Source organism: Erpetoichthys calabaricus, chromosome 5, assembly GCF_900747795.2.
Source record: "Erpetoichthys calabaricus chromosome 5, fErpCal1.3, whole genome shotgun sequence".
NCBI classification, from domain to species: domain Eukaryota; kingdom Metazoa; phylum Chordata; class Cladistia; order Polypteriformes; family Polypteridae; genus Erpetoichthys; species Erpetoichthys calabaricus.
Genome location: NC_041398.2, coordinates 113,287,064 through 113,298,947, shown reverse-complemented (window position 1 = coordinate 113,298,947; position 11,884 = coordinate 113,287,064). Strand labels below are relative to the sequence as shown.

The window sequence follows — 11,884 nt, the reverse complement described above, 5'->3', positions numbered from 1 at the left end:
TGAAGGCAGCACTAGTGCCCAAACATACATACAGATCTTGGAACAACACATGCTGCCTTCAAGACAACATTTCTCCCATGAATGCACATGCATATTTCAGCAAGACAATGTAAAGCCACATTCTGTGTGCATTATAAAGGCATGACTGAATAGAAACAGCATGGGTTTTTGACTGACCTGCCTGTAGACCTGACCTGTCCCCAACAGAGAATGTGTGGTGCATTTTGAAATGAAAAATGTTGCACAACTTAAGACTTGTTTTCAAAAAGTATAGGACACAATTTTCCCTGAAACAAATTAAAATAACTTATTCTGTTATATAACTTGGTCACTTCAGTACCTAAACATTTATTAAGTGAAAAGGAAAGACAATGTTGCAAAGTGGTAAATTCTTTACTGTCCATACTGCTTTGAGTATGTATGCAAGTATCAGAATCAAAATAATTGTTTATTTTTGCAAACAAATATTATTAGTTGTAACCTCAAATCATGAGCAGTTATGTTGATTTCAGGTCAAAGATAATTTACTAATCACTGCTTTGTTTTTCACATTTTCCATACCGTCCCACCTTTTTCCAAGGTGTATTGTACTAAATATGTCCAGATAAATCAGAAAAACTGATGGACCATGTTTTTTTTCTGACTAGTTTGTACCTTTCTTGGTTTTTATACATGTTGGACGACAATCCACCCTTCATTCCTCTTCTCTGGAGTCTATGTCGATGATGCCTTAAATTGTTCTGTGTTAGGACTGTTTTTTCCCTTCTCTTAATGTTAGTAGAATAAGTCAAACAAAATAATCCTCGTAATACATGCATATCATATTTACATGCAAGCTGTATTTACCAATTTTAAATGAACAATGCCCTTCAATTCAAAAAATGTTATGTGAGAAAATTACAGAGTTTAAATATAAAATAAAGCATAAAATGTAAATGTGGTAATTCTGCCAACAGAAGAACAACAAAGACAAGTCTTAGTTCAAAGTACCTGATATATGGCTTAAAAAACATAATATATTTAATGCTATTTAACCTTTAGTTGTTTCCATCCTGTGATCCCTAAATTTGTAATATTGCAAAATGACAATGTTGTTATTTTAGAACACACTAGAGGTGGGCGGTATGACCAAAATTCTATATCACGGTATTTTTCTAAATTCTGCCGGTTTCACGGTATTAGATGGTATTTTTTTCCCCATGCATGAATGGATATTAACCACATTTTCAACTGCAATTACTGTAGTAGACTGGCTAAGAATAACCTATTAGACTGTTATGAGAATTGTACATCGTACAAAAAGACATTTTAATGTGCACACAAGTATTAATCCAGGTTTGCATGGCCCCATATAGTGATAGTTTTCAAGGGGGTGGCACTAAAGAGAAGGAATCACATTGCATGACAGATGCAGTCAAAATATAGAACCTTTAATTGAACAAATTTTGCAAAAGCTTAAACTATGATTTTGACAGCATATTTTCAACCATCCAAAGAGGCATTTAGACTTAGTAAAATATCCAGAGGTGTTTGTCAAAAGCTGGATTGCACTGAACACGTCTTAGAAAAGGAATAAATAGTAAATATTTTTTGTAAACCAACTACACTTTCTGTTAATGTTAACAATCTCTGTCCACTGACACATTTAAGTGACTTTTTAAACAATTTTACCATCATTAAAATGCATAATATTTAAACTAATAAATAACAATAAAATACATAATAGTATTACTGATAGCTGCACCATTACTTCAAGGCTTCAAGCCCAGGTGCATTACACAGTATTCACCAAATTAAAATAAAATAAAACAAGTGCAACTTGGTGATGACATCTTACCAACTGTACCATCATTTAGGCAAACTGCATTAATATGGACCTTGCTTCAAGCTAAGCTATATACATAAATAATAAAAACTGCAACTTGCATTTATAATGCTGTTTGTGGTATAGCCCTATGGAAGCGCATTAGGGCCACTGTGAAGAAACAAAAATATGGACACGGGAAAAAAAAAACCAAACTATATGTCGAGAATAAATTCGACATTTCCACTTTATTCTCATAGTTTATTTTATAATTAAAGTAAAATGTTGTAAACTAAACTTCATCCTAAAATCAAGGTTTAAATTTACTAGATTTTCTCAAACCCCATCACAAGTTAATGCAGCACATCAAATACTTTGTGTTAAGTGTTCCCCGACCCAGTCGTTAATCACTACGCTTCTTAAACTGACTTCCTCTGCACTAACAGCAGGCGCCTGCAGCAATCACCGCACAGATAAACGTCTTTGTGAAATTAAAACTAATTAACTTAGCTGACGGAGTGTTCAGAACTTTAAAAATATCTTCGTTATACATGTTTAATTATGCCATCCATTCAGAGTTGCGCCCATCTCTGAACGAGTCGCCAGCACATCGCAGGATCAATACAAGCAAAACATACACTAGCAAGTACAAAAACAAGTACAACTTGGCTTGCAGTATTATCCAGTAGTATAGAAACAGTATTTACACATCTGACCTTTTAAAACCAAAGTATCTCCAGGAAACGGACGTGATTCCTTTTTTTTCGGCAAAACATCTTCTGTGTCATTATGTTTAACTTTATCGTCAGCTTCAGTTTCGGAATGCTCTCTGTCCATTTTCACCGCGCGGCATACCTATGCTACCGCCCACTATTTGGTGGTGTAGCAGTGAAAAAAGAGCCCTAGTGCAACAAATCTGTGTTTAGCGGTGTAGCAGTGAAAAAGGTCCCCACCTGAACAGTTTCCCACTGCGCCACGTTCCGAACGTCGTTTAGGCAATTTAAACCGGTGTTGCGGTATAAGAAAAAACCATATCATAAAAAAAATAAACGTTTTGGTATGAACCGGTATACCGCCCAGCACTAGAACACACTATACAGAACTGTACGTGCATGTGTGTTTGGCAGAATTGACAACCATTAGAGATTTTTTTGGAGGTAGTTAAAATTTGTGGGATTACTTCAGTGCATTTATTGCACAGAAAAATGGCTTATAACTAGAATGTAAAATGTTCTGATAAAATTTACAGATAAAGTCTTCTTTAGACATGCAATACTGTAGTTACCAAGTGCCAAAAACTACAATTTCATGTTAGCCTATTTGAAATTCTAACAAAAGTTACCAAATTAATTCTAGTACAGCACGGCATGAATGATGATTAAAGACAATATAAGCTGTATTTTACCAGGGATTGTTTTTCTGCTGCTTTTTTAATGTACTTGCACTGCTTTAACCACAGTCATGGACACCATCCTCTGTTCTGGGACAGACCAGGGCAAGCGAGAAGAAAGGAAATACTTTTAGGTCAAAAGTGCGTGAAAGTTTATTAAATAATTATATATATATATATAAAAAAAAAAAAGTGTGGCAGTGCATTCAATAAATAAGTTGATAAAACTGTGCTCTTTAAATAAACAGTGTGCTTGGGTACTCCATAAATAAACTCAATAAATACGTTTCAAATCTCACCAAGTTACACAAGAGGTATGCTGTTTTTGTTCTCTCTATTCCATGCACATTAGGACATCCGGAATCCCAAGCAGGAAGCATCCCGGTCTGCCAACTCAGGTAGTGACTGAAAACCTGAACTATCACCTCAGTCAGTAAATGCAATTCCTCTGGGGGCCTTGCCTGACACCCAGATGTAGCCATACCTTGGATCCTCCGGTCTTTAACAAGCTCCTCAGGCCTCTCTCTATTTTGTCTGCTCCCCTACTCAGCAGACTCAATCCTGGCCTTCGCAACAGTCTTCATTCATGCTTTCTTTAATTAGTCAACAGGACTGACGCTGCCCACACTGTCCTCTTTCTTTCTCATGTATACCTCTCTGACAAATGATTGCTTATTTCTGACCATAACAAAAAATAGCTGTCCAACCCCCTAACACTAACATACTCCCCTTTATTGCTCATATCATAACTAACTTCATTAATCCACCAGTGTGAGGTACGCTATTGGGTTGTGCCTAAAATCAATTAAAACCACTAAATACATGAATTCAATTAACCACAATCAAGACTTTTACCAAAAGGACACAAAAATGTATCCACACAGAAATGCAGAAAACAGTTCTATGTGCTTGGTTTTGCCACTTCATTAAGTTTTCATAAACAAACAAAAAAAATGTTTTTTTGATGTGGAGGGCAGTCTTGAGTACACACTGAGGGACATGCACATAGTGGGGCTGAAACCGAATTGCAACCTACGCTTATATTTACAACACTTTAAAACTTTATAAAACAAAAAAATTGTAAAATACATCACTTTAATTATATAGATCTATATACCAATATCTATCTATATATACATATACACACACACATTTTTTTTTCCACTGAATTAACCCTTTGCTCCATAGTTTAAAATTACAAATCAAACAATTCAGACATAATTAACTTGCACGTTGCCGATTTTAATTTAAGGGTATCAGCATAAATTTTAGTCACATCAAGTAGAAATGACAACACTTTCTACATGGTCCCCCCATTTCAGGGCACCATAATGTTTGGGACAATTGGCATCACAGGTGTTTGTGATTACTCAAGTGTGTTTCATTGCTTCCTTAATGCAGCCGTAAGATACCTAGGCTTGCTTCTACCTATGGACTACTGTATTTGTCCCAGAAATTATGGAGGACACTGTATCTTTATCTATAATGCAAAAGTGACTAAATTCATTAACTCATCAACAAAAATACTATTTCCCATTTAAGTAAAAAGCTGAAATTTGGCAGGATGGCACATCTCGGGCAGTAGGTATCAGCTAAGGGCAGACATTTCGATACATGAATACTTACTTAGAGGTCAAACCCCCTCCAGTAGAAAAAACAAAATACACTAAAATCTCAAAAACACTAACGAATTTGATTGAAATTTGGTGCGGTTATAGAAAAAAAAAATTTTTTTGTCAATAAATTTGCCAGTATCTATTAATATTATGTTAACTTACATGCTCTGCACTGCACAGAAGTGATTGATGAGCCACGCTAATAGCACCACTAACCAACAGGGTGGACGGTTGACTGCAGACGGGGCAATGTTCTGGGCAGGAAAAAAGATGTAGTCACGTTGTGAAATGGAAAGAGCAAGTTCGGTGAAACTCAAGGAAGATGCAAAGCTCAATGTTAGTAAGTGCCATTTTTTGTTGTTGACTATAAGCCCTCTTAGATGTGTGCTGGCATACCAACCAGTGTTCCTTTAGTAATTTCTGTCTGGTTTCTAAATTCTCATTTCTCTTTCAAGTACTTGAAAAGGTTGTTTTTTCACAACTGCCATCTTTCCTTGGTGATGCTATTCTAGAATCATTATAGTCAGGGTTCAGAGTTTTTCATAGTACTAAATAAGCTCTTTCGTAGGTTACCAATGACTTGCTACTTGCAGTTGATTCAGGCAATTGTGCTAGATTCTGCTAGTTTTAACTGCTGCCTTTTATAAATCATAATATACCCTTGCCCACCTTAAAAATTGGGTTGGCATCTGGGATACACCACTGGACCTCTTACCTTAATCACAAAACTTTTTATCAATACTGGAAATCAATTCATAGGGACTTTCACAGGGCTCTATTTTAGGGCATGTTCTCTTTTTAATTAACATTTAGGACAAATCAAACAAAAATATTTCCTTTCACTTTGCTTAGAAGAAATTGTACATATTTTATCATCATATGTCATTTTTGGTACAGCAGCCTGTCTGTGTTGAATGTAATCACTCATATTCAAGTTTATTTGACTGTGAAACTTAATGCCTGCTCCTTGAAAATCTCTTGACTGCTTGGCAAATTTTCTGAAGTTGAATGAAGGTAAATCAAATGTAATCTTGTCTGGTCTGCCTAAATGTATTGCATGGCTTTCTAAAAGGCTGCAATCTGGATGTGATTTCTGAAATCAGAAAGGGACTTATACATTTGTATCTTCCTGTTTTGATTATTGCAATTCTTTGTATATTGGTATCATTCAGTCCTCCTTATGGTATCTGCAGCAACCACCAGGGGCCTCATGCATAATGCCGTGTGTAGAATTCACACTAAAACATGGCGTAATGACAAAAGCGGAAATGTGCGTATGCACAAAAAATTCCAGATGCATAAATCTGTGCGAACGGCAACTTCCATGTTCTTCCACTCCATAAATCCAGGTCTATGTGAAAAGTAATGCACGTGCCTGCTTCCCCACCCAAACTCCTCCCAGAATTAAGCCTCTTTGAATATGCAAATCAATATAAATAGCCCTTAAGCTCTGCGTTCTGTGAAAAGGACAATGGCAAAAGCACTTGGTATTCACTGAAATTCTTCTGTTTTCCCCAAGTGGAGGCAAGGAAAAACGTACTATTTGTTGGTTTAAATAGTGGTATAATTATTCTATCCTTCCAGGGTCGCGCCAGCCCCAGCAAGAATACAGCACGAGGCAGAAACAATCCCTGAATGGGCGCCAGCTCCTTGCTAGTGCTGTGACACCGTGTCCTCTCGTTTAATTATTAACAATACAGATTATTTAAATGATATTAACATTTTATCTGTATAATGTAACAAACATTTTGCTGCAATTCATCTTAAAAATATCATCATATGTAAATACGTGCTTTAATAAAGTGGTGCAGGTTGTGCAATATTGTAACTCTCGCAAGTTTACAGTGAGGTAACCGTACTAATAAGTGCAAACAGTTCTACAAGGAGCACTTGAGGAACTGATTGAATGCGTTTACAGTTCTTGGGATGAAACGGTTTCTGAACTGCGATGTCCCTACAGGAAAGGCTCTGAAGCTTTTGCCGTTTGAGACTAGTTCAACAAACAGCATGGCTGAGGCAGTGTGTGCTTGATGCTGTATACCGATAATTCTCTTTCCGATCAGATTGCACACAGATATAGGAACACTAAAGCAGCTATGGTATTTGGAATAGTTTGGCCATTCCATGGACCAGTATATTGTTTCAGGTTAATTACAATCCGATGCCTTAAACTAATAAAACAATATGTGGTTAATTTCAGTGTATATGATGAAGCCGCATCAGGGATGTGGATCTAAAAAAGAAAGGGAAACCACACTGGAACAAAATCACTGCTTTGACGCTGTATGTCGCCAGTTTGCAAAACCGAGCAGAGAACTTGAGTACGCCAAGCATTTAGCTAGCGTGAAAATGTGCGTGGCTTTACGCCAAGTTTAGGTATTATACATCACGATGCAAGCATGGAAACAGGCTTACGCAACTTTTTTGTGTGTACGCACCATTTATACATGAGGCCCCTGGTCTTTACGGTCATCATGTCAGCGGTTATTAGATGTGTCTCAATTCTTATTAAAACACAAGGGGAATCGTGACTTTGTAGTAGCCGCCCAAGATTTTGGAACAGCTTGCCCCTCAATATATCAGTTGCCCCTTCCATTATCGTTTTTAAATGCAGACTCAAAACTCACCCTTTTCATTACCTTTCAAGTCTATCTAGAGATGTGTTTTTCACAACTTTGCTTGTCTATCTTAACGTGCCTGTGTTAATGATCATATGGTGTGTAACTTTGATGACTTTTCCTTGCCTTTTACCTTTAATATGTACAGCATTTTGGGCAACAATCTTTTTAAATGTGCTCTATAAATAAAATTTGCTTGCTTGCTAAAAACCCATTATTGTGAAATGACTTAAAATTCCATCAAGTACATTTTAGTTAAATCAAGATGTAAAATAGCACTGTTTAAAAAAACAAAAAAAAAATTCCATGAATTCTTACCTGTTAGATCCTTCGCTAAATCAGGGTGGTTCATCAAGCAATGACTGGCAAATTTAACACACTCCAGTCGAACAGGAACATGAATGTCATTAAATCTAATGAAAAAGAGTGATGGAAAAAAAATGCATCAACATAATACTGTACAGTAGAAAGGCACGTAAAACTGATCCACTTGAAAAAGTTTTTACTCTTTTTGAGAATTTCTTTAACTGGCAACAGTTTTAAATCGCACACAGATTCCACTATTCCCAACTGCTCCGATTAACATTTCACAGCATATTTTATCACTGCATACCTTCCAAGAAAGCACTGCCAAAGAGGCCTGTTGTGAGTTGCCAGTTCAGAATCCTTGGAGCCAAATAGTTTTGCCAGCAGCCGCACCACAGCAAGACGTTCTTCTCCATCATTGCTCTACAAGTTCCAAAACAAAAGGAAGACAATTAAATGATGCCTGATGTCTACAAGATTTGATGTGTAAATAAGAAATGCAAACAGTGGATTGATTGTGGGAGACTCACAACACATCTCTCAAAGTATTATCGATAGTATGTTCATGTACATTTTTAGCCCAAAACATTGAACACCAATTTTTGAAAATACTGCAGCTGTAAACTTCACACATTATCATGGTCTTATATTATGCCTACTACATTGGACAGGGTTTACTAAGGTTTTAAATTTTTATGTTGAACTGCCTCCAAACAAAAAAATGCTCATTAAAATGTTAATTGCTCCATGGAGAAGGAAAATGATGCTCATAACAAATTAAACATTAGGGCAGATTAGTGCTGGGCGGTATGACCAAAATTCTATATCACAGTATTTCTCAAAATTATGCCGGTTTCACGGTATTGGCCAGTATTTTTTTCCCCATGCATGGGTGGATGTTAACCACATTTTCCACTGCAATTACTGGCTAAGAATAACCTATTCCACTGTCATGAGAATTGTACATTGTACAAAAAAACATTTTAATGTGGACACAAGTATTAATATAGGTTTGCATGGCCCCATAAAGTGATAGTTTTCAAAGGGGTGGCACTAATGAAGAGAAGAAATCGCATTGCATGACAGGTGCAGTCAAAATATACAGCCTTTTTATTGAACAAATTTTATAAACAACATATTTTCAACCATCCAAAGAGGCATTTAGAGCAAAATATCCAGAAGTGCTTGTCAAAAGTTGTATTGCACTGAACATGTCTTAGAAAAGGAATAGTAAATATTTTTGTAAACCAACAACACTTTCTGTTAATGTTAACAATCTCTGTCCACTGACACGTTAAAGTGACTTTTTAAACAACTTTACCATTGTTAAACTGCATAATATTTAAATTTATAACAACAATACAATAAATAATAGTGCAACTTCCAGTAATAATACTATTACTTCCAGGACTTCAAAGCCCAGGTGCATTACACAGTATTCACCAAATTAAAATAAAATAAAACAAAACAAGTGCAACTTGGTGATGACATCTTTACCAACTGAACCATCATTAAGGCAAACTGCATTAATATGGACCTTGCTTCAAGCTAAGCTATATACATAAATAATAAAACTGCAACTTGCATTTATAATGCTACTTGTGGTATAGTCTTACGGAAGCATATTAGGGCCACAGTGAAGAAAAAAAAAAAAAAAACTGTCGAGATTAAAGTCAACATTTCCACTTTATTCTGTTTATTTTGTCATTAAAGTAGAATGTCGTAAACTAAACTTCATCCTAAAATCAATGTTTACTAGATTTTCTCAAATTCCGTCATAAGTTAATGTAGCACATTAAATGCTTTGTGTTAAGTGTTCCCCGACCCAGTTGTTAATTGCTGTACGCGATTCTTAAACTGACTTCCTCTACACTAAGCGGAGGCGCCAGCAGCAATCGCCGCACAAAATACATTCACTTCATGATATTCCTGCTCTCTGAAAATGTAGAATGCTAAGATAAATTTTCATGATGAAATGCATTAAAGCAGGCATTAAACATGCACGGTAGTGCTGCTCCCTCGCAGTAAGGGATCCCCAGGTGTATGTTCAGCGTAGAGAACTTTATGGCAGGTGTGACTAGGCTCCAAAAAAACTGGATGTATGAATGGGTATTGCACAGGTTTAACTTAAATATTGTGTAAATATTGGGTTTGTGATCTGGTGGTCGGAGACACGAACACAGAATTCAATGCATGTTCTTCTGAGCGGGCTTTTATTACATGCGTGCCGTGTCTATCTGATGTATCAAACCTGCAGTTCCTATCTTTCCTTTTTCTTTCTCCACATAACCAATCACCACATGATAAACGTCTTTGTGAAATTAAACGTAGTTATAAACTTAGACCACGGAGTGTTCTGAACTTTTAAAAAAAAATCTTCATTATACATGTTTAATTATGCCATCCATTCAGGGTTGCGCCCATCCCAGTAAGCATTGTGTGCGTGGCAGCAGCAAATCCTGAACATGGTGCCAGCACATCGCAGGGTGAATACGAGCAATACATATGCTATATTAACCCTGCTAGTGTAACAAAACCCAACATCCTACATGACTTTAAAAGGAAACTGAAGCACGCCGAGTAAACCCACCAGAAAAACATGCAAATTCAAAGCAAGGAACAACCGGGACCCCATTGCTGCGAGGCAGCATTGCAACCTCCATGCCACCGTGCCCCCACGATTAATACATGCTTTAATGTATTTCATCATGAAAATTATATCAAGTATTTATCTTAGCATTCTAAATGTTCAGGGAGCAGGAATATCATGAAACTAATGTATTCTGTGTGCTGCCTGCACCTCCTCTTAGTGCAAGAGGAAGTCAGTTTAAGAAGCAGTAGCGATTAAAATGGCTCCGGGAACACAACACAAAGCATTTAATGTGCTACATAACTTATGACGGGGTTTGAGAAAACCTAGTAAATTAAATATTCATTTTAAGATGAAGTCTAGTTTACGATGCTCTACTTTAATAACAAATTACGAGAATAAAGTCAACATGTTGACTTTATTCTCGTCATAAGCGTCAAGATTAAAGTGGAAATGTCGAGAATAAAGTTAAAATGTCGTCACACTATTACACAGTACCCAGGTACATTACACAGTATTGAAAAGAACAAAACAAGTACAACTTGGCTTGCAGTATTATCCAGTAGTATAGAAACAGTATTCACACATTTGAACATAATGGGTCCACATCCGACCTTTTAAATCCAAAATATCTCCAGACAACAGACATGACTCCTTTTTCCAGCAAAAGTTCTTCTGTGTCATCATTTTTAACTATCGTCTGCTACAGCTTCAGTTTCAGAATGTTCTTCGTTAATTTTCACCGCGCAATACCTCCACATCTGCATGTTTAGCGGTGTAGCAGTGAAAAAGAGCCCCCGTGCAACACCTTCACTAATGCATGCATGTATGTCTATGAATGCATGTACTTCATTGCGGTGTTTAGCAGTGTACCAGTGAAAAAGACCCCCCGCGCAACACCAGAGTAGCAGTGAAAAGGGTACCCCTTAAACAAACAGTTTCCCACAGCGCCACATTCCGAACGTTGTTTAGGCAATTTAAACCAGTGTTGTGGTATAAGAAAAATCCATATCATAACAAAAATAAACGGTTTTCGGTATGAACCGGTATACTGCCCAGCACTAGGGTAGATACTAATTTGCATTCTAAAGCTTCACTAGATTGTTGAAAAGGGTAGGACTTACTACTGAAATATTATGAAATGTAACTTGATTGTTAACATTTCCCAATTTGTTTTAAAAAAAAAAAAAAAAAAAAAAAAAAGGTTATGACAATCCACTCTGAGCTAATAATTCTAAATTTGCAGACTTTTTTTTAAACATGAAATGCTTCAACATTTATTTCTTCAGTTATTAAGGCATGATGCCTTCAGACTTATTTTTATTTCATCATGACATCACCCCTTAAGAGACAATAGAAACTATTAGCTAGGAGTCGGTCTTAGAACTAAAAAAAATAAGGGTAGGCCCCACACCAAAAAAAAAAAAAAAAAAAAAAAAAGATTGACAGTAATTTATTCCTTCACAAAAAAGCATCAGCTGTTGCTTATATTAATAAATAAATTAATAAATTATACACACTCTTGACAGTTGTATGCGGCCATACTTACCAATGGAACCT

General features: G+C 36.3%; 1 protein-coding gene across 2 annotated transcripts in view; it reads right to left on the bottom strand.

Moving 5' to 3' along the window:
- The window catches only part of pds5a (PDS5 cohesin associated factor A), a 210,302-nt gene that overhangs the window by 116,528 nt on the left and 81,890 nt on the right, over nucleotides 1-11,884 (bottom strand). For both annotated transcript variants that reach the window (XM_051928056.1, XM_051928057.1), the window contains exons 9-10: nucleotides 8,042-8,157; nucleotides 7,747-7,841 (exon numbers count right to left, since the gene is read on the bottom strand). In XM_051928056.1, coding sequence (XP_051784016.1) covers nucleotides 7,747-7,841; nucleotides 8,042-8,157 — 211 coding nt within the window. The remainder of the gene's footprint in view (nucleotides 1-7,746; nucleotides 7,842-8,041; nucleotides 8,158-11,884) is intronic.